The 23,296-nt window shown below is 37.0% G+C and overlaps 1 protein-coding gene across 2 annotated transcripts in view; it reads right to left on the bottom strand.

The window, feature by feature from the left end:
* TBC1D31 (TBC1 domain family member 31) overlaps nucleotides 1-23,296 on the bottom strand; it is a 60,946-nt gene that overhangs the window by 20,347 nt on the left and 17,303 nt on the right. For both annotated transcript variants that reach the window (XM_060127919.1, XM_060127921.1), the window contains exons 5-14: nucleotides 21,622-21,773; nucleotides 18,690-18,849; nucleotides 15,891-16,091; nucleotides 11,208-11,384; nucleotides 6,889-6,968; nucleotides 6,664-6,810; nucleotides 6,190-6,323; nucleotides 1,931-2,064; nucleotides 1,439-1,618; nucleotides 212-450 (exon numbers count right to left, since the gene is read on the bottom strand). In XM_060127919.1, the coding sequence (XP_059983902.1) occupies nucleotides 212-450; nucleotides 1,439-1,618; nucleotides 1,931-2,064; nucleotides 6,190-6,323; nucleotides 6,664-6,810; nucleotides 6,889-6,968; nucleotides 11,208-11,384; nucleotides 15,891-16,091; nucleotides 18,690-18,849; nucleotides 21,622-21,773 (1,604 nt within the window). The remainder of the gene's footprint in view (nucleotides 1-211; nucleotides 451-1,438; nucleotides 1,619-1,930; nucleotides 2,065-6,189; nucleotides 6,324-6,663; nucleotides 6,811-6,888; nucleotides 6,969-11,207; nucleotides 11,385-15,890; nucleotides 16,092-18,689; nucleotides 18,850-21,621; nucleotides 21,774-23,296) is intronic.

The following is a 23,296-nucleotide window of genomic DNA, read 5'->3' as shown; positions in this document are numbered from 1 at the left end:
GAGTAATTTAAGTCCAAGAACGAACAAAACACAAAATGTATGCCTGATTAACATGTAACTGTTTTACTTCCATATGCAAGAATACCTTTAAAGATATTTCCATCCTTCAAACTCTGATTTTATATAACTTAATAATTTACATGTCTTTTTCACAAAAATTTTGTTTATAATAGATTTTGTTTTTATCAAAGAACAACCGTTGCATGATTACCTCTCTCTTAAGTAATCCAGTTCATCATCCCTTATTCTTATTCTTTCTCGTTCCTGTGTCTGACGGTCCACAATAAACTTTGGATATTGATTAAATACTGGGTATTGCCCTTTTGTCAGTGCCACAAAAACATCAAGCATGCTGTCTGGATGAATATCAGTGGGCGTGGTATCCATGAGATGATAAACTTCTCTAATTACAGCACTTATATCCAGGTTATTCCGATGGTGAAAAAAATACTGTAAGAAAACTTGGTGTTTAAATTGAGATTGACCTAGTAAAGCAATTAAGGTAGAACTAAAACAAGTTTAAACATGTAAATGTGAATTTATCTTTAAGAGGGTTTTTTTTTTTTTGCAAATTCACTGAAGCGTTTCATAACCCAAGTTTTAAAATGAAGATCCAGTTTCATATTTAAAAAAATAAATTTATACAACCATATTATGAAATTTTGAAATAAAACTTTTAAAATGTTAACTCAAAATGAAGGCTTCCTTCATAATAGAAGACTGCTTCAACAACGAAATAAATTCTTCTACTGGAATTTTTTTCTTCAAAATCCAAACTAGGTAAATTCAAAACTAAATTAGCCTTTGAAAATAACCTTGATTTTTAAAAAATATCTGACATGTTTCCACATTATCTTGTTCTGCTGGCAGGTCCAAATTCTAGTAAATACACACACATACATACATGTATGTACGCATCTTGTGATCATGAAGTAAAAAGAGAGTTTAATTTGATAGGAACCACAAAATAAGTAACAAACAAACAAAACCAACTTAACTTATCCTGTTACCAAAAGAACCTCTCCCTTTAAAAACTACCTCTAATGCTTTCTTTCAGCCACTGGCCTCAAAATTCTCAGTTACCATTCTGCATGTGTAATAAGCATCTAGATTATCCCAGACCAGCTGGGTCACTGATAAAATCATGCACAGAATAAACAACGACCCAATTGTTAAACATCCTTTAAACAGGCAAAAAGCACAAAACTCCAATATTATCATGATTCTTCTCCGAAGCTATGATTTTAGGACTAGTAGTCAAGCTATGACTGACTACAGCTATGTAAGGGCCAGCATGCAGTGGTATAACTTATTCTCTGCTATATTCTTACCACCTGGCACCAGTACCTGACATATAGTAGGTACTCAATAAATACATGGATTTTTAACTGAAATAAATGAAATTTGAGAACCACTACTTAAGAACAAGGATATGTACCTCAAAATCATCTTTAAGATTACAGTTGAGCAAAGGAGCTCTAGAACATATGTTGTAGGCCACAACAGTCATCAGGAGGAATGAAGGATGGTTGGAAAAGACATTATCGAATAATTTTAGCCACTCCTCTCTGGTCAGTACTTCCGAGAACACAGTTTCAAGAAGAGGCCATGCATACAGCTAAAATAAATAAGAAAAAATATATTAGTTCTTGAGGGAAAAGTTATAACAGCCATTGCTAATATGTTCATTTGGTTTATATACTAAAATCATTATATTAAGAACATAACTATGAAAAGAACTACTCTAATTTCGGCTCTTCTTTACAGACTTTCAGGAAAGCAGTTTAATGAAGAAAAAAATGGAATACTATTAAAAGCATAACAGTAGTATGTTTATTATATTCTTTCAAGAAAATACTGTCTTATATTTACCAGAACCAATGTTAGCTTCCAAAATAAGTTGTTATTCTAAAAACCTTACATTTCTTACCTGGGAAGTTATATCATGATTTATGAAGTGTTGCAGGAGTTCCTTGTCATGAAATGCCAAAACATTTTCTATCATACTAAGAATATTGATAGGAGGATTAGGAAAATATTCAAACCAGTGTTGACACCAATTGACTATGAAGAAAAAAATTGAAAATTTACCTTTACCTTTCTATATCATCAAAGAGCTTTGCAGTTCTTAAATGTATCCACTCTTTATATCCTCAACATGCCCATTAATAAGAAAAACATAACCCTTTAAATTCTAGAACAATAGATTTTAAAACTCCATCATGTTACCGCGGTATTTTAGGTTTATAGAATATTCCCGTTTCTTCAGAGCAGTCAATGAGAAAGTGTCAACTGAAACAAACAAACCTTCCCAAAGTATTCCTGATGGTAGCTATAAGGCTCTGTTTCCTGCTGGCTTGTGTGCTGCATGTATTTAGATTTCTCCTGGTTAACAAAATGACCCTCTCCTAAAAAAGGTCCCTATTTAAGTCTTCGATAAAATGTGATCAATGTTAAATGGCAATCTCCTCAAATCTACTAAAATTCATTCCTAATTAAAGAGTCCCATTTCTAGGAAAAGAGTGTTCTATAGCTATGGTAACAGGGAGTCACCAGGACTGGTTTGAAATCTAACTGATCAATGACAACTTGTTTCAGTAAACTTGACTTTGAAAACCAACCAATCAGTGACAGCTGCAGCAGTGTCCTCTGAAAGTCAGCCAATAGAAAGGAGAATCCGTTCCACTGAAGAGGCTTCTAAGGCTGACTTTAACTCACTCTCACTTAGTAACCAGCACAACCCCCAAAACATTCTTTTCCAAAAACCCTAGGAAGATGATCAGTTTCACTGCTCAATGAACCTATGTCTAACCACCACAACTTGCCATAATTATTAAATTCAGATTTTTTATTTTAAATACTGAGCTGGGGTTTCATGTTTTGACGATAAGATCTTTCTCAAATTAGCAAATGGTCTGCTCAGAATATTGGATTACACATGGTTCATTCCATTATTTCATTTATTAGTTAAGTATTTAGATTTGAGTTAATATTTAAGTCATAAATAAAATCTTGCAAAAACTAAGCTTTAAAAGAAACATTTCAGCTTCTTTAACTGCTGCTCTTAATACGTTAACTTTAACAGAAAAATCCAACCTCTCCTAAGTAAGTACCTATGATGTCCCAGACACTGCTAGTTTTGGGAATTTTAAAACACCACACACATACACAAAGCTCTCTTATATTTAATCTTCATCAATAGAACAACTTTTCAATTAAGCAAGAGGCAAACCCTGTTTTATACAGTAAACGTCTCCTCTTGTATTCTGCTAGGTGCCACCACACAGAAGTATGGGTAGAGGATCTAGAGACAGAATTGACTGAGAGGAGAATAAAGAGAAATGGTCATCGTGTGGAGGCCCTTCACTAAACCTGAAGAATTTCCTCCTGGTTATAAGAGGAACTCTAAAGAGTGCTTAAAAATGACTTTTATAAACATATTCCAAGTTATACATAGAAGTAACTATATTCCTTCACAATTTCTTCTTGGCCCCAACTAGACTGTAACCTGAAAGCCAAAACAATGGCTTATCCCAAAGCAGGGCTAACATTTAGTTGAAGCTCAGTTTATTGAATAAAACTAGTTTGAGACCCTTGATGAAAATCCATAGCTACTCATGCTGTCATGGATCTTTTAGATTTAGATTTCAGTTTCAGAAGAGAAAAATCCATTTCCTTAGTATATAATCATACGTAGCTATGTAACAAGATTTTACTGGAAGTAAACGATATAGTTGTGCATGCCTACTCTAAATTAGATATAATTGCTTTATTTCTTTCTTGTGGTAAAACATAATTTGCCATTTTAACCATTTTTAAGTGTACCATTCAGTGACATTAATTCTATTCACAATGTTGTGCAACCATCACTATTTCCAAAATCCTTTCCCAAACAGAAACTCTGTACCTATTCAGCATTAACTTCCCATTTCTACTTCCCCAGCCCTGGTGACCTCTAATCTACTTTCTGTGCCTATTTGAGAAATTTCAAATAAATCTGTCCTTCAGTGTCTAGCTTTTCTCACTAAACATGTTTCCAAGGCTCATCCATGTTGTAGCAGGCGTCAGAATGTCATTGCTTTTTATGGCTGAATAATATTCCACTGTATATATACAGATATGGTTTCTCCATTCATCTGTTAATGGACATTTGGGTTGTTTCCATCTTTTGGCTATTGGGAATAATGCTCCACAAACATATTTGTATACAAGTATCGATTTGAGTTTCTGTTTTCAATTTTTTTTGGGATATCCCTAGGAGTACAACTGTGGGGTTATATGGTAATTCTATATTTAACTTTTTGAGGAACCACCTGTTTTCCACAGTGACTGCACCATTTTACATTTCTATCAGCAATGTACAAAGGTTACAATTTTGCCACATCCTTGCCAACACTTATTTTCTTTTAAATTACAGCCATCCTAGTAGGTATGAAGTGGTGTCTCACTGTGGTTTTGATCTGCATTTCCCTAATGACTAATGATCCTGGGCATCTTTTCATGGGCTCAGTAGCTCATTTGTACATCTTCTTTGGAGAAACATCCATTCAAGCCCTTGCCCTTTTTTTTTTTTTTTTCTTAACATCTTTATTGGAGTATAATTGCTTTACAATGGTATGTTAGCTTCAGCTTCACAACAAAATGAATCCGCTATATACATACATATATTCCCATATCTCCTCCCTCTTGCGTCTCCCTCCCTCCCACCCTCCCTATCCCACCCCCTTGCCCATTTTTAAATTGGATTGTTCATCTCTTGTTCTTGTTTCTTTTCCTTTTAAAACTCTTAGTGTTATTGACAGGGTAAACTACCCTTTAGTGGGATCAATTCGAATATTCATATTTTATGACCTAATGATACCAATTCTGGGACTCCAACCAAAAGAAATTATTATAAATTTATGAATGTGAAGCTAGTCACAACATTGTTACTTTTAATACATAAAAATTAGAAACAACCTAAATGTCCAACAATAAAACATTAAACTAGACCATGTACATTATAGAATTACAATAAACAATAAAATGTTTACAAAGTGTATACAAATAAGAGACATGTATATATCATATGAAATAAAAGTAGTATAATTATAAAAATAAAAAACCCTAGAAGTCTAACAGTTGGGGGATACATTATGGTATAAGATGAAATATTATATAGGCAATAAATTATATTTTTTAAGATATTTAATGATTTAGGGAAATGCTCTTAAAAGAAATTCATTAATATATCATCAAGATTGTTTCTGAGGAAGAGGAATATTCATGAATTTTCTTTTCTTTTGTATATTTTCCTATATTTCCTCCAATGATTGGTAAAAACTTACTAAAGCAAATACAGCATAATAAAATGAATGAAAATCTGTAAAGAGAAGTAAACTAAAATATTCACAATATGTACACTGGGATCTTTTTATTTCTACTTTTCAGAATTTTATTGTTATAGTTAAGTGCTTATCTCCTTTGTACAAGAAAAATACATACAAAAATGTTCTTTTTGTTAAACCAGTGTTGGTTTAATTTGGATCCAGTTCATTAACCATTCAGCTGATTTTACTAATACGAAAAAAAAATGACTCACTTTTTAGTGTAGATGATAATGATGAGGCAGTAGCACAATGGGAGTACAGCTCTAGGTTCTGAGTGCCTGGGTTCAAATCCTTATTCTGTCATGAACCTAATCATGAACTTAAGCTCTCTGTGCCTCAGTTTCCTCAACTATAAAAAGGGAATAATAATATATAACACCTACCCTACAGGACTGCTGTACGGTTAAATGAGTTAATAAAGGCAAAACACTTAGAATGGTACCTGGTACACAGAAAGTTCTCATTAAATGTTAGCTATGATTGATGAGAATGGGGGTAACTGCCAACACCTGCCACATTACGCATCGTGTGCTAAATGCTTTACATGCTTACTGCAGTCTTATGAATAATAACTGACTTTCAATAAGTGAAACATCTGCTTCCTTCTTACTAACAAAATCTAGCCTGTAACAGTATCTTCTAAAATGCAACCATCCAAACTTCAATGTAAGTAAAAAGGTTTATTTATGTATAAATGTCCAAACTCCCCGTTTTATGCTCTATTTCTGACTGTCTCACACTAGAATTGTTAAATGTTGCAAAGGTATCGGAAAATGTCTAAGTATCTACTCTTGGTTTCATTATTTACTTATTTACTTACTTATAAGAGTAGCAACAACTTCAAAACAGATGAGCTGGTTGTTCTGGAACAATTTTACAAATGGAAATGCCAGAAGTGGAAGATACGGTGTATCACTAAAGATGGTGGACCAGTGAGCTAATGCGGAGAGGGTTCTGTGAATAAAATAAGGAAAGAGCAGAAAAGCTTGTTAAAATTTATTTGAATAAATAATACATTCACATGATGAAAAATGAAACAGAAGGTGAATGTGGTGAAATTCGGGTGTGTCTGTTTTCCCACGATTAGACTGAGGTTATAAGTTTTCGGCAAGAATACAACAAAAGTGATGTGCAACACACTGATAGGATTTATTACTGGTGATTTTAAATTTGATTACTTGGTTAAGGAGGTGTCTGCTATGTTTCTCTACTATGAAATCACCATTCTCCCATTTGTAATTAATAAATATCTTGGGGAAGATACACATTACTGCAAAATACTGAACATACATACCTCTGTAATACTCTGAGTAGTTTCCTACTTTTGATGGGGTATTTCTTCTGAAGGTTGAGAAATGCCACATGAATACCTTTATCTATAAGGTTACTAAATGCAGTATGATTTTCAGGCAGCTGTAGCAGAGAGCGCCAAATGAACATTCTGAAATTAAAACATAATTTTAACCAAGAAAAATTAGGGGAATAAGATTGATTTAACATGCAAGAATTTAAATTTTACCTGTATTTCATTGGATATTCACCATAGCCTTTTAATAAGATTTGTAAACGCTTTTTGTTTAATCCATCTGAAAATTCATTCTGTAAAGAAAAAAAATAGTATCAATAAGTGACATAATCTTAAAACTGAAAAGGTAATCTAGTCCACAGTGGCTTTCCAACTTTGGAACACAATACACAGTAAAATATATTTTATATCATGGAACTCTCCACACACACACACACACACACACACACACACACACACACAATCTTTCTCTCTCTTGAGTATGCATATACACAGCAGATAAAGTTTATGACATATTTTTTTACCCTGTAACAGGGTTTGACAAACTTTTGCCGTCAAAGGTCAGAGAGTAAATATTTTAGGCTTTGTGGGTCAAGAGGCAGAATCAAGCATATTAGGCAGGTACTCATATAACCATTTAAAATGCAATCATTTAAAAATATAAAAATCATCCTTAGCTTGAGTAGCCAGATTGGGCCCATGGGCTCTCCTCTGTCAATCCCTGTAGCAAGAGCAATGCATCTGGATAATTTTTTCCTCTCTTGATCCTTCCATCTCTTTTATTTTTTTGCACTTTTAACTTTTAAGTCAATTTTTATCTTAATGGAAAAACATTTTATATAGATTTTAGGATCATAAAGCCATTTTCATAGATTATCTCGTTTAAGCCTAACAACTATATGAAACAGATGAGACGTTTTGTCTTCCTTTCTTTGAGAAAATGGGAAGGTCAGAGAAGTTCAGCAACTTGCTTAAGATCACACATCTGTTGAGTCTTGGCTCAAGACTCAAAGCCACATTTTCTGACTTAGTTCAGTACTCTTTTCACCACGTAAGAAACAGGTAATCAAAGTGTAAGAGGGAGGTGAGGGACAGCCCAAGATGATGGTGAATGAAGAGCCCCGTTTGAGAGCGATGTACCAGACATTAAGGGCAACTAGCCCAGACTGGAGCCATGCGATCCATGAAAGAGACACGTTCACTGTCTCTGTTCACTGTCGTCACCCAGACACCCGCTGCCATTGAAGCCTCTTTAAACAAAGGTCAGAATGCCCAGGGCGATTGGCCTGAGTTTCATCTACTTTTGTCTTCACCATGAGCTGATGAAGCTCCTACTTCCCTTTCCATGTCCTGATGACACAATTAGTCGAGGACAGGCGTTTCACCCACAGAAGTACTCTACTGTGACCTACTCCTTAGAACTGGCTACGGGGTTTTAGAAGCCGCCCACTCCCAGACAATATTTCTGTAGGGCTTCCAACTTTGATCCAGACTAAGGGCTGCCAGATGCCCTGACCGTGGTGTCACTTTTATTTCCCAGAAGTCAATCATCACCATGCCCACACTAGTTTTCTCAGAAGAGGCTCCTGTGAACTCTCAGGAAAGCTGAAGCCAGACCATGTCTCAGAAACACATTCAACTAATAGGGTCAATACCGCCTAACCTTTACACAGCTAGGTTTGTGCCTGCTACTTAGTTTTTTAAAACTAAACAGTATTTTGTTTAGGGTTACATTGTAGAGGCGATAAAGCTATAAGGAAAGCCAAGGACATAAGGCAAAAGTGAGGACAACGGTTACATCTATGGGACAGGGAGAGAAATGCGATTGGGGACAAGCACACAGGGGACTTCAGAGCTACTGGGAATACTCTATTTCTTAATGTGGATATGAATATGTCCAGAGAAGAGTTTACATGGCAGGTCCGTGACTGCTACCCTTAGAAAGGCCCACTTGAAGGTTGGCCCTTGTCTGGTGTCCAGCTATCTGGATTTCCAGGAAGTTCCCACTATCTCCAGAACGAACAGGAGCGGCTCACGGCGCCTAAACTGTACACTGTGGTTTATGCTGAACACCTGCTTTCCTTGTGGAGTCTGGAATTTTGCAAGGGAGCCTATAACCAGCCTCCAGTAAAAACCCTGGGCACTGAGTTTCTAATGAACACTTTACACATTCTTCTTTTGAGGGAAGTTTCACATTTTAAAACTGCTTATAGAAGAAAAGAGGTTAAAATTAATGAGAAAAATACCAACAGTTGCTACGAATATGAAGCAACTGGAACCCTCAGATACCTCTTGGTGGGAATATGGATTGTTTAAATCAACCACCTGGGAAACTATCTGACAGTATTTACTAAAGTTGAACATATGCATAGCCCATATGCCAGTAATTCCATTCCTAGGTTTACACCCAACAGAAACATGTCCTTATGCTCAACAAAGATGCCTTAGAATGTTCAGAGCAGCACTGTTTCTAATAGCAAAAAAACCTAGAAAACTACCCAAATGCCTACCAATAGCAGAATGGATAAAGCATGGTTTATTCACTCAATGGAATTCTATACAGCTGTGAGTGAATGGTTTACGACCACATGGATCTCTCCAAAATACCGTTAAATGAAAGAAGCCAGAAACAAAAGAGTACCAATTGAATGATCCAATGAACATAAGTACAAAAAAGGCAGAACTAATCTACAGTGTTAAAAGGGAGGAGAGTAGTGATGCTTGGGGTAAGGGGGCAAGTGTCTGGAAGGGAGCAGCAGAGGGGCTTCTAGGGTGCTGGAAATGGTCCATTTTTTGATCTGGGTGCTAATAACACAGGTGTATTCAGTCTGTAAAAATTTACTGAGCTGTGTATTTTTATGCATATGATTGATTAGCTGTCAATAAAAAGTTTTGAAAGTCCTTGAAAGTGTTAGCAGGTTGTCTATTAATGTGCATATTTTCTTTCAATTCCAAGGCAATATACGCTCTTTGCAGAAAATTAAGAAAATACAAAAAAATACATATAAAGGAGAATAAAACTGACTGAAATAGGTAATTCTACTACTATCAAAGTTTTTATGCACATGCTCTGACTTAAAAATTCTACTTCTACAGATACATTTGTTCAAATGTCCTAGGAATATCCACTGCATCAGATTGTATTAACAGAAGACTGACGATACAACCTAAATGCCAGTCAGCAGAGTCCTAGTGAGATAAATTAAGTTATATCCATAAATGCAATACTATGCAAATATTTTTAAAATGTTGTAGCACTACATGCACTAATACAAACAGATATTCAATCTGTTAAGTGATAAGAACAAGTTATAAAACAGTGCTATAGTATGATTCCATTTATGTAAAAAAATTTTAAAAAGGTAACAGACAGATATACATTATGTTTATACACAGAAAACTTCTGAAAGGATATCAACAATTATCTTTTCTTTAAATTTTATTTTATTTTATTGTTTTATTTTTGGCTGCGTTGGGTCTTTGTTGCTGTGCGCGGGCTTCTTGTTGTGGTGGCTTCTCTTGTCATGGAGCACGGGCTTTAGGTGCACACCAGCTTCAGTAGTTGTGGCACATGGGCTCAGCAGTTGTGGCGCACGGGCTTAGTTGCTCCGCGGCATGTGGGATACTCCCGGACCAGGGCTTGAACCCGTGTCCCCTGCATTGGCAGGTGGATTCTTAACCACTGCGCCACCAGGGAAGTCCCATCAACAACTATTAACAATGGTCACCACTGGGGAATGCAATGAAGAGTGGGCTAGGGCACAGGGAGGAAGAAAAGTATGCTTTTGTTCTTTTCCCTTTACAACCTCTATACTAGCATTGTCTAACAGATAAGCAAGAGACAAATGTAATTTAAGTTTTCTTAAAGAATATAATTTAAGTTTCATGTTAAAAAGTCGAAAGCAGCAGGTAAAAATCAAATTTAATACATTTATTTAACCCAATGTAATAAAAATATTATCATTTCAACATATAATTAGCATAAAATTATTAACTAATATATTGTACATTCTTTAGGGGTAGGAGATTAAGGGGTACAAACTACTATGTATAAAATAAAGAAGCTACAAGGATCTACGGCACCAGGAATATAGCCAATATTTTATAATAACTTTAAGTGGAGTATAATCTATAAAAATACTGAATCACTATTTTGTACTAATATAATACTGTAAATCAACTACAATTTAAAAACAGATATTTTACATTCTTTTGTTCATAATAAAATCTCAATATCTGATGTGTATTTCACACATATACCACATCTCAAATCAGATTAGCCACATGTGACTAGTGGCTAGCATATTGGACAGTGCAATTCTATACTGTTTTGACTTTTTAAAAAAAACCATAAACATGTATTAATTTTATATTAAAAAGTTTTAAAAGCATGTTATAATTTCAGTTACAACTTGCTTCTTTTCCATAATTTTCCTTTAATTCCTAAGAGAAGGAAGAATGATGATGGTCTAGAAATCATAAGACTTGTCTACAGCAGAGCCATGACAAACAAAAGTTTAATATAGTCTTACCTTTTTATTTTCAAAATTACCAGTCAGGTCTTGTTTTAATATTCTAGCTTGTATTTTGTTTTCCCTTGATTTTGCTGGCCGCTGTACTCTTCCTGATGTTACTTTCATCTTAAGATCACCAGAATTCACTTTCCTCTTAGGCAAATCTTCAATCACTTTCACTAAAGGAGGAGGTGGCTAAAAGTGGGGGGGGGGGAATCCAGTGGTTATCCTTGGAAAATAGACCTGTTAACATATAATTTACAAAATGTATTTTGCTCAATTTAGTAATATGCCTTAATAGATATAATTATCCTTCAGGCAAAAAGTGTAAATAAAATGTCCAAGAATGTTTCCTTGTTGATTAACGAATCAAAGCAAATTTCTGCCGAATTCCTTTGAGCAACGTAATAAAGATCACGATTAACAACAATAAACAGAATTTAGTTATTCCTTGAAAGCTGGCCTCAATCATACAGTATCAATCCATTTTTTACACCTGTATGATAAAGTGAGTAGTAAGGCGGTAATCTGCTGCAGAGAAGGCCCAGTTACACACAGGGCCCTCTAGAATGCTGAGAGAAGCCCCCTAACATTCTCTGGGCTCAGGTGAAATTTCTTTGAGGGAAACTGTCACATGACTTTCCTCTGAAAGCACGGGACCCCTGCCTTGTCCTTGGTTACATTTTCTAATCTACATGGAGATGGCTGTCAGTCCCTGACTGCATCAACAGCTTCAGAGGCAGGGCAGAAAGCACGACTTAGATGCCAAACCCTCGTTTTTATGGGGACGAACAGGTAAATAAGCCCCCAACAACTTCAATTTACTTAAGGTAAAATGATTCACTAAGACATTTTCTCTGTGAATAACACTCTCTTTGAAATAAAAAGATCTTCATTGTTCAAAGAAAATAAGCAGATAAAATAGCTCCGGCTTTCTGAGTTCTAAGTATGATTCAAGTAAAAGGACTTTCACAGGGTGTTTTAAAGGTTTGAGACCATTACTGCTGAATGTTCCCTTAGTAATTAGCCCAGATCCAGATCAAAGACAAGGTGGATTTGTGATTTTTAAATAATTTTTCTTGAAGCCAAAGTGCCAATTCCTTGCATATGAGAATAAGAACACAATATACCCCAAATGTCCAAATGAACATATTAGATTCAGAAAGACAAATATTACACACATCACCCTGAATTCAAGCTGTCATGAAAGCCAGAACAGTGGGCTTCCATGATGACGTACGATGGAAATGAATCGCCACTCTTTGGGAAAGCTCTCTGAAGCAGAAAACAAACTTTTCTGACCTCCTCCCGCTTCGTCCCCAAAGAAACAAACAGAACAAAGCAAACATCTTGACTCCTTTTAAATAACAGACTATAAAAAGACTACTTTGAGGTTTCAAACAGAGATTTTTCTCACGTTGCCTTCAAAAGTTCAGGACTTCTGCTTTTGAAACCTGCAGCCTATTATAGGAGACCAAGAAAATATTCCCTATTGTCAACTGCAGTATGTACGACACGTAACACTGTAAAATGTATAGAGCAGGTAGTATACATGGCATTGATATTGCATTTTTATTTGTTTTAAAATTATTTTGAAAAGTATTTGAAGTTTTAACTGCATTTGTAAGGGTTTTTTAATAGTGTTTTTCTAGGGTACATTGGTATTTATTCACATCTAGAAAGAGTACAGGATAATACAAAATATAATAACAATAACTCTGACCAAAATAAAGTACAATGACCACTTACTCTATGATTTAATTCTTTACCTATGAAATGTAATTAATAGTGGTCTGATTTCTGAATATTGCCCATCTTTAATATCCCTGAACTATCTTCTAACCTCAGTCCATTCTTCTGTATCTTTATTGTAATATTTATTTTAGTGCCACATTTTTCATGGTTCTTCCATGAAGGAATCTCCCAGAAGTTGGAGCCTGAGATATGACCTGAATTGCCACACCTTAGGAGTGTTAAAACTTCAACAGAGAAATAGGAATTAGCTTACTTATTATTAGCACAATACCAGAAATTCTCCAATGGCAAGAAAACAGGACTTGAAGGAATGAGACACGGGTAATAAGTTTTGCATAAACCTGAGCATTTTGTAGGCCTGGAATAGCACTGGTGGTGCTGGTAATGTGTCCAAAAAAAAAAAAATTATCCTTCTTCTGTTATAAGCTAGCTTTTCTGGTCAATATGACCTCAACTTGCTTAATAAATAACAGAGAGAAAGCCAATGACTCATGCTTACCTTGGTTTTTCTCAGATCTTTGTTTCTATTAACAACATTTATCTAGCTCTTACAAAATTCAGCTAGGCTAACAACTCTCATTAAGAATGAATAATGTGGGGCTTCCCTGGTGGCGCAGTGGTTAAGAATCCGCCTGCCAATGCAGGGGACACAGGTTCGAGCCCTGGTCGGGGAAGATCCCACATGCCGCGGAGCAACTAAGCCCGTGTGCCACAAATACTGAGCCTGTGCTCTAGAGCCCGTAAGCCACAACTACTGAAGCCTTTGTGCCTAGAGCCCGTGCTCCGCACCAAGAGAAGCCACTGCAATGAGAAGCCCATGCACCGCAATGAAGAGTAGCCCCCGCTCACCTCAACTAGAGAAAGCCCACGTGCAGCAACAAAGACCCAATGCTGCCAAAAATAAATAAATAAAAATAAATAAAGACGCTCATTGACTGTACAGTGTTGATTCATTAGCACTGAACTCATGCCAACAGCACTGTAGCTCATTCCTGAATGAAGCTTATCTAACACACATATGTTCTCCCTGAGACACCTCCCAGCCCTCTTGTGCTTAGGATACCAGACAGCACGTCAACACTGTGGTTGGGGGACATTTTAAACAGCAAAATCACCAACAAAAATCACAAGAATGTGAAACATGTGGCACTAAATAGACCACGAGAAGGACACTTGTTCCCATGGAGAGCTGAAATAAGGCCGAGTGCTGCTCTGTCTGACCTCAGGGGGGAACCTGCATGAAGGCAACTCCAATTTCTTGCTGCTCTGCACATGCAAATGTCTGTAAATATGCGGTGAGGACTGATTTTAGAGTTGCAGATAAATTTTCACCAACAGACAAACTCACAACTGTAGAATCCGTGAATCATGTAGACTGTATACATTTACACACACACAGCAAAAGACTGAGTAGGCATACACTTCAACATCATCTAAGAATGGTGAGACTTGCTGACCTATTTGCTTATCTGTATCTTGATTTTGCTCTGTAATAAGAACTTCTTATCTATCTAATTGGAAAAGAAAAAGGTAAAAAGGAGCGAGTACATGGCAACAAGATTATCATATTAAGAATAGAACACTTGGGCCTGCTAAGGACTAGCTGTGTCATTAGGTTGGGGCATGAGCTGCTCCCCCTGTAAACCGAAATGGTTAGACTAGGTGATCACCGAAGTCCCTCTCAGGGCTACTGTGATACAATTCCAGACCTGGAAAGGCTCCCACAGAACTGGACTTGACAACGAGCTGGGGGAGTTTTAGATAACCATAAGAGAAGTGGGAAGTATATTTTAGATGAGGTGAGTAGTGTAATAGCAGACATAGAAATGAGCTCGGTGTCTACGGGGGACGAGGGAAGCTGAAAGTATGAGGAAACACATTAGGGAGAGACGACAAGATTAGAGAGGACTTGGAGAGCCAGGCAGAGGAGTGTGGACTCAATGCAACAGGCAAAAGGAAGGAAGCCACTAAGATAGCATTATTTTAGAAACGATGATGAAAGTATTATTTTAGAAAACTGTTACATTGGGACTTCCCTGGTGGCGCAGTGGTTAAGAATCTGTCTGCCAATGCAGGGGGCACAGGTTCGAGCCCTGGTCTGGAAAGATCTCACATGCCGCAGAGCAACTAAGCCCACGCGCCACAACTACTGAGCCTGCGCTCTAGAGCCCATGCTCCGCAACAAAGAGAAGCCACCGCGATGAGAAGCCCGCGCACCGCAACGAAGAGTAGCCTCAGCTACTACTAGCTCTAGCCACAACTAGAGAAAGCCTGCGCACAGCAACAAAGGCCCGATGCAGCCAAAAATAAATAAATAAATTTTAAAAAAGAAAAACGTTACATAAAAGATGATGGAGAAAAGCAAAAGAATAAAAAAAAGAATTAAAAAAAACCCATAAAAGATGACTGACGGGCAGGAGCGGGCACTGAGGGCTCTGGGTTTTGGTATATTTGTTTAAGTTACTGTTATTCGAGAGCAGCAAGTGAGCACCAGCACGGGGATGGCCAATATGGAGACAGAACAGGCGGCACATACAGAGGCACCTCAGATTCAAGGACTGAAGGACTTAGTGTTGACTAGATCTGCGAAGTACAGGAATAGAAACAGACATAGTGCTCCAAGGTGTCTAGCCTACAACAATGGGAAGAAAGGGACAGAAATGAAGAGACTGGAACTGAAGACCTCTTTTGGGAAGCAGATCAGAGGGGTACCCTGAATGGGACAAGGACTCCAAACAGATGCCTTTTGTGAAGACAGCAATTTAGGGATGCAGCATGGGTGAGAAAAATCTGGAGATGTGGCTTTGGGGGTAAGAGCAGAAACCGTACCCAGGAAAATGGATAAGGTGCGAGGAGGTTAGAAGCTTGTAACGCGGAGTTTTTATTTTTGATGATACAGCATTTAAACCTTAAAAGAAAAAAGATATTGTTTACTTGATAACATACCTTATTTATTTCTTTTGTTAAAGTCTGAACTGAATATATGTTCAGACTTCCATTTTCCATAATAGATGCAATGTACCGTCCATGGGGGCTAATTGCTGATGAACTAATTCCTTCGTCAAGGCTCCCAATTTCAAAGAGAAGTTTACAAGTCTGTATATTAACAAATCTCATAATGCCATCCTGACAGAGCACTCCAAGAACCTAAGAGTAGAGGGAAACAACATATGAGTTCCTAAAACACATTTAAGAGTCAAGTCTCAGATGTTAACTGGACTTACGCTGATCATTTCACAATGTATACAAATACTGAGTCATCATGTTGTACACCCAAAACTAATACAATGTTCTATGTCAATTATACCTCAATTAAAACAAGTCAGATGTCTGCAAGTCAAACTACACACATACACACATGTGTATTTACATATGTTTTCTTTTCTTTGGTTGGGGAGGGTGGACAGTCAGAGGAGATTATCCTCGCAGAGAGCCGTCATGTATTTTAAAATCCCTAATTACGGCTCATGTAGATTCGCCCTGTTCAGGTCCAGATAAGCCTGGCTCTACCCAGAACCAGTAAGGAGCCCATCCTGGGACACTACAGAAAGGTCACCTAAGAATCAGCCCTCCCCACGGGCAGGCGCATCTCCACCAATCCCTCCAGAGGAGTACAGATGATGGCAGTCCTTCACCTTAACTGCACACTGGCCGCCAGAAGCAAGGAAGGTGGAGGGCTTGTTTCTCTTCTCCATCCCCAGCCTGACCAGAGCTAACACCTGTCCTGCTGCCCCACACAAACCTGTGACTCCCACGGTTGTAACTAGCATTTGGGCTGTGGAGAGGGAAGGTCTGCGAGCTGCAAGGGCAGTCGGGCTGCAGGTCGGAGGGAAGCTAGTCTTTCAAGGGGAAAAAAAATTAGCTGTAACTCATACAACTTAGAACTTAAAAACACATACTAAAAAAGCTTCAACACATGAAACAATAAACCCCTCTGCTGCCTTGTCCACATACAGGTTCTTTTCCCCAGGGCCACCACGTGATCTCGTGAAACGCTGATGTCCCCTGTTACATGAAAGACATAGTCTAGAGGTGGTTGGAGGCAGTTTGAATGTGACAACCTAGAAAGCATGTTCTGGGGCTTCCCTGGTGGCGCGGTGGTTAAGAATCCGCCTGCCAATGCAGGGGATACGGGTTCAAGCCCCGGTCCGGGATCCCACATGCTGCGGAGCAACTAGGCCTGTGAGCCACAACTACTGAGCCCATGTGCCACAACTACTGAAGCCTGCGTACCTACAGCCTGTGCTCCACAACAAGAGAAGCCACCGCAATGAGAAGCCCGTGCACCACAACAAAGAGTAGCCCCTGTTCACTACAACTAGAGAAAGCCCACGCACAGCAATGAAGACCCAACACAGCCATAAGTAAACAAATTTATTAAGAAAAATAAAAAGTAAATAAATAAACAGCATGTTCTTCTCTGGGTCAGATGGTAGGAAACCCTCTTATTCACAGTTGACGCAACCTCTCTGGAAGGCAATTTGGCAAGATCTATCAAAATTACAGATGCATCTAACCCTGGTACAACTATTTTAACTCTGGGATTTTATCCTACAGACAGGATGTATAAAATGACATGTGCAAAAGTTATGTGTATTTAAAAAAAGGGACATCCCTGGCGGTCTAGTAGTTAAGACTCCGTGCTTCCAGTGCTTCCACTGCAGGGGGCACGGGTTCGATCCCTGGTTGGGGAACTAAGAACCCACATACTGCGTGGCTCGGCCAAAACACAAATTACAAAAACAAAAAACAAACAAAAATGTTATTCAGCGCAGCATCGTTTGTAACGGAAGAGGACTGAAGACAGGTTACGTGCCCAATAATAAAGGACTGGTGATAATAACCTATACACCTGTAAAAAAGAACGACGTTCTGTACTGATACAGAAAAATCGTCAAGGTAAACTAAGTTAGGAAAAAACAAGGTAAAAAAAATGGGAAAAACATAAGATTATACAACAGCAGTGGGTTAAGGAGAGTGAATAACTGGGCAAATGGGAGAAAAGAGTAAGACTTCACTTTATGCCTTTTTATATTTTTTTATGTTTTCAACCATGTGAAAGCATTATCTACTCAAAAAACTTAAAATAGATATGATACACACATATATTATACATAAATACACAACACACACACATGCACACACAATTTGTTAATGTGCAACACCCAAGATAATTTAAAATAAGAAAGTTAAGGTTCAACTATTCGACTATTAGAGAGAAAAAAGGTGTGTGGCGGGGGGAGCGCGGTGTAAACGACGGCGAGATAGAAAAAGCAGACGTCTCATAGGATTGAGGCAGCCAGCTACGGTAGATAGAACACAGCGTAACAAAGTGAGAACATTTCAGCTCTAGTCCTACCTTTAATCCTTATAATTAAAGGAGTGTTGACAAGTCACTGTGTGTTTCTAAGCTTCAGCGTCACAATCTGTATAATGGTGAGAATACCTTCCCTGCCTACACTCAATGAATTCTTTAAGGATCCAATAGAAAACAGCATGCTTAATCACCCTGTAAACCATAAAGTATGACACAAAGTATACCGATTTTAGAAAAAGGACAAGTTATCAGTAATATACAGAACCTAAGATTTTTCCATTTTTTCAGTTTTAGACTCTTTACAAGTTATCAGCAGTTTCAAAACCTTGTAACAATCAGGCTACAAGTTAAAGAGAACTAACATAGTGCGGAAATTGATAACGATCTTTCCAAACAAGTACAACTTTACTAACATTTACGTTACTAACCTGATTAGAACCAGCATCAAAACTATCAGGAAGAAATTCTAGGTGGCGAATGGCTCGAACTTTGGTGGGCATCTGGATAATTCTAAATACCTGTTTGGCTTCCAAGCACCACAAATGAAGATGGTTCGATTTGCCCCCAGCAGCCAGGATTTGGCCATCTCTGTATTTTAAAAAGGTGAGAAAGTAAGACTAGATGAATTATTTATAGCAGCACTGTCCAATCTGATCCAATATGATGAGAGAAATGTTCTGTATGCTGTCCAATGTAGTCACTACTAGCCACATGTGATTATTGAGAACTAAAATGTGGCTAGCGTTTCTGAGGAAATTAATTCTTGATTTTATTTAATTTTTATTAATTTAAATAGTCCCAGGTATCCCGTGGCTACCATATAGGAAAACTCAGGTTACAGTAGATTTTTTTTTTTTTCACCTATTGTGCTAAGATACCAGCTTAACAAATATCTGTTTGATGACTTGACTGGGAGTTTCTGAGCAACATTTATATTTTATAGCATAATCTCACAGACACTTACTACTAACCAACTTTCTGTATTTCACATACGACTGTACTGAACTGATAACAGCATTGCTATATGAAAAACCAAAAAGCCCAAACTTCTTTCCTGCCAAAGAAAGCTACTTTATGTTTAAAAGGTACAGAAAGAGTAAGCTGGATTGATTTGCAAGGCTGTTGCTCATTCATTCACAAAGGATTATAAAGTGTCTACTATAAGCTAGGTTTCACTCCAGGTGCCAGGGACACAGTGGTGAACAAGAAGACAGGTAAGATCCCTGCTCTCAGGGGATTTTCAGTCTAGAGGAAGGTAAAGAAACAAATAAATGAACTTGATATCAGCTGTTAAGTTCTTTAAAGAACTCTAAAACAAGGTAATGTTACAGAGCTGGCAAAGGAGGAAGATCTACTACATAAATGATGTGAATGGGCCAGTCACAGGGTGACTTGGAGAAAGAATTCCACGCTGGTCAGTATTCCTGACTGGCCAGAAGAAAAATGTTGAGATAGGTGTAAATAACAAAGAGAAGCCACACTCAAGTGTGGCTGCAACACAGTAAGAGGAAATAAGATGAGAAAAGAGAGGGAGGCCTAGACCAGAGGACAAAGATCTCAGGGACATGGCAGGGAGTTGGATTTTCTAAGAGCAGTGGAAAGTCTTTTACGGGAGTTCAATAGGGAAATGACATGATCTGACTTAATGATTTGAGAAGACCACTCTATCTGCTTTGTAGACACTGACTTTAGGAAATGAGACTGAAAACAGGGAGACCAAATAAGGGAGCTATTACAGTAGCCTGAAAAAGACTACGATAGTTTGGACTGGGGTAATAGCTGTAGCAATGGACAAAGGAAAGTAGACCAATTCAAGATACCATTTGTAGAGTTGATGGGATTTACTGATAACTCAGAAGAAGAGGGTGAGAGAAAGAGAGGAAATAACATCCATTAATATCTGGAAACAATGACCAACCCACCCACAGTGAGAACCTAGCACCCAGATTAAGTGTCAATGTATCATTTCTCACAAAAATAAACCCACCCCCTTTAGAGAAATGGCTGATTCCATTGTGGGACAGGAAATACACAAGATAAGACTGGAACATCTTGTTGGACCAGAGAGAATGAGAACTATCACAGACAACCGGGGTTGTATCAAAAGGGTTCGTTCAAAGCCGACCTGGAGAGGATCCCACTGGTCAAAGATGAGAGAACTGGAGCATCACTAAGAATAATAACTTCAATGGGTCAAATCATGTCAACTGTGTTTAAGTCCATGAGCTTACAAAGATTAAAGACAAAAAACTTCATCGGCCACCTTTGAAGATGCCAAAAAATCAATCCATTAGTTTGGTGAAAAAAATTTTTTTTTAAAATAGGAAGAAATCCAGCATTTATCCTGCCTTTCCTTTACAAACTGTACAGTAAAGTAACCAAAGAGTTGAGAGGCAGTTTCTTCCTTTTTTTTTTTTTTTTAATTTTTATGGTGTATAGTTGATGAGAGGAAGTTTCTTTCTATAGAAGGTTTTGGTTAATAAGGGAGAAGGAAAGACAGAGTCAGAATAGCACCATTTGCTAACCCCCAATGCAACACACGATATCTAGGTAATGATCATCAATGGCCACTAATATCACAAAAGAAAGAGTTCTGTGCTCCTCTTGATGAAGGTACACAAACCGCCTACAATGTCTACAAACCAGATCAAGATCTAGCCTCCAATTTATAGGAAATATAGGTGTAACCAGCTTATAGTAAATATAGACGAGAGAAGATCATATTAAACAGCATCACCGGGATGCAAAGAGCAAAATCCAGAATGTAGAAAACTACAGGACAAATGACCAGTTCTTTAACAAATAAACTGCAAGGAAAATATAAGAAGAGAGATATACCAACCGAGGCAATATGTGAACCTTATTTTGCTCCTGACTTGAACAAACCAACCATAAAAAATAATTATTAGACAAATCAGGGAAATATGAATAACTAGATATATGATATTATATTATGAATTTTTAAAAGTCTGATGATAGTACCATGGTTATGTTTCAAAAAGGGCCCTATCCTTTAGAGATACACGCTGAAATACTTACGCATGAAATGATACACTTGGGCTTTGCTTTATGACAGTGTAGTAGAGAAATGGTAGGTAGAGTAATAGACAAAGTAGGAGTGGCTATTAGTTAACGCTTATTATAGCTAACTAGAGTGCTAGCCTTGAGATTTCATGTACTTTTATATTTTTGTGTACATTTTCCACAATAAGTAAAAAACTTATTACCATATCTTAGATCATATCTAAGTTTGAAGGAAACTTTTGCTTATAGGACAATAAAATACTGAATGAAAATTTATAAAATTTCCCTGGAAGTTAAATTTCATAAAAATCCTTAGTGTCTTAAAGAGGACATTACCTGGTCACAGCAAACACTTTGTATAATATACTAGAGCTTTCGGGTGGAGCTGGTAATTGATATTTGCAAACAAGAGTATCACATTCCCAGGCGAAGATGGAATTATCTTTAAAACAACTCAGGATGGTATTAGTTAGTGGTAGAAAGAAAACCTAAAGAGGAAGAAAAAAAGTTATTGTTCATATAAGGATCATACAGTCCTCTTTAAATTCAAAATTTACAAGTAGTTAGTTTTTCTGTCTTAAAATTATTTTTTCTTAAAATGGAGAAAAATACATTTACAACATATGACGGGAGAAAACTGATATTTTTACATACTATTATAAACTAAAAAGAAAAGGTAAACTCCTTTAAACAAAAAACAGGTGACTATAATGACTAGGCTATTCATAAAATACTAGGTAACAATTTAAAATATTTAACCTTATAAAAGATTCAAATGAAAATAAGATACCATGTTATGTGTATCAAATTTATTTTAAAATAATGCACACACATACATATACACAAACTATACATATATTAACATACGTATTATATTTATAAGGTATATACTAATATAAATGCTATATTGAGTACTAACTACAGATAAGTGTTAAAAAATATTAAATGTTGGTGAAAGTATAGATAAAGGCACTGTCATACACTGCTGCTGATAGTAAAAACTGGTTAAAGATACTGTCTAACAGCTCAACAACCTTAAAAATCTCTCTCTTCTGAACTAGTCAATCTGCTTCTAAGAGTTAATCCTTTGGGGAAAAAATCAGCAAAATGCTTTAAGATAAATGTGTATAAATGTTTGCTAAGCATTATTTGTAAAAGTAAAAAGTTGAAAACAAATACATGATATTTTATTAGATTCAATTTATTTAATGGACAGATGAGACTGAAATTGGTAGTGAAGTTGAAAATACCATTTTATTCTAATTTCTATTTTTCTATTGCATAAGCAGTAAGCAATGCTTACTTTTGATAATATAAAATTTTTATTAAAGTTGACCAATATTTTCTCATAAGAGTTTCAATGGCCTCAAATATAATTTTATGTGTCATTTGTGTAAAACACACAAAGTGAGGTAGGAAAGGAAGCAAAGAAGGAAAGAAAACGAAAAAAATTCAGTGTCTTAAGGACAAATATTCCTACCTATCCTCTCAAAATACTGGGTTGGCCAAAAAGTTCTTTTGGTTTTAAGTAAAAATAAAAGACACATTTTTCATTTTCACCAAGAACTTTATTGAACAACATATTCATTAACCAAATGAACTTTCTGGCCAATCCAATAACACCCCAGAAACAGCTTGAGACATTTCACACGGTTTGATCATTAGTTAGAGCTCTAGCTATTTATTCTTTTTTTCCCTTATTTTTTCCTCAATATAGCTTTGGTCTTATATTTCACTCCTCTTTATATATATATATATATATATATATATATATTTATTTATTTATTTATGGCTGTGTTGGGTCTTCGTTTCTGTGCGAGGGCTTTCTGCAGTTGTGGCAAGCGGGGGCCACTCTTCATTGCGGTGGGCAGGCCTCTCACTATCGCGGCCTCTCTTGTTGCTGAGCTCAGGCTCAGTAGTTGTGGCTCACGGGCCTAGTTGCTCCGCGGCATGTGGGATCTTCCCAGACCAGGGCTCGAACCTGTGTCCCCTGCATTGGCAGGCAGATTCT

The sequence above is a fragment of the Lagenorhynchus albirostris genome, chromosome 17, assembly GCF_949774975.1.
Source record: "Lagenorhynchus albirostris chromosome 17, mLagAlb1.1, whole genome shotgun sequence".
Lineage (NCBI taxonomy): Eukaryota > Metazoa > Chordata > Mammalia > Artiodactyla > Delphinidae > Lagenorhynchus > Lagenorhynchus albirostris.
Note: the sequence above shows the minus strand (reverse complement) of the source record. Positions and strands in the feature narration are given on the sequence as shown.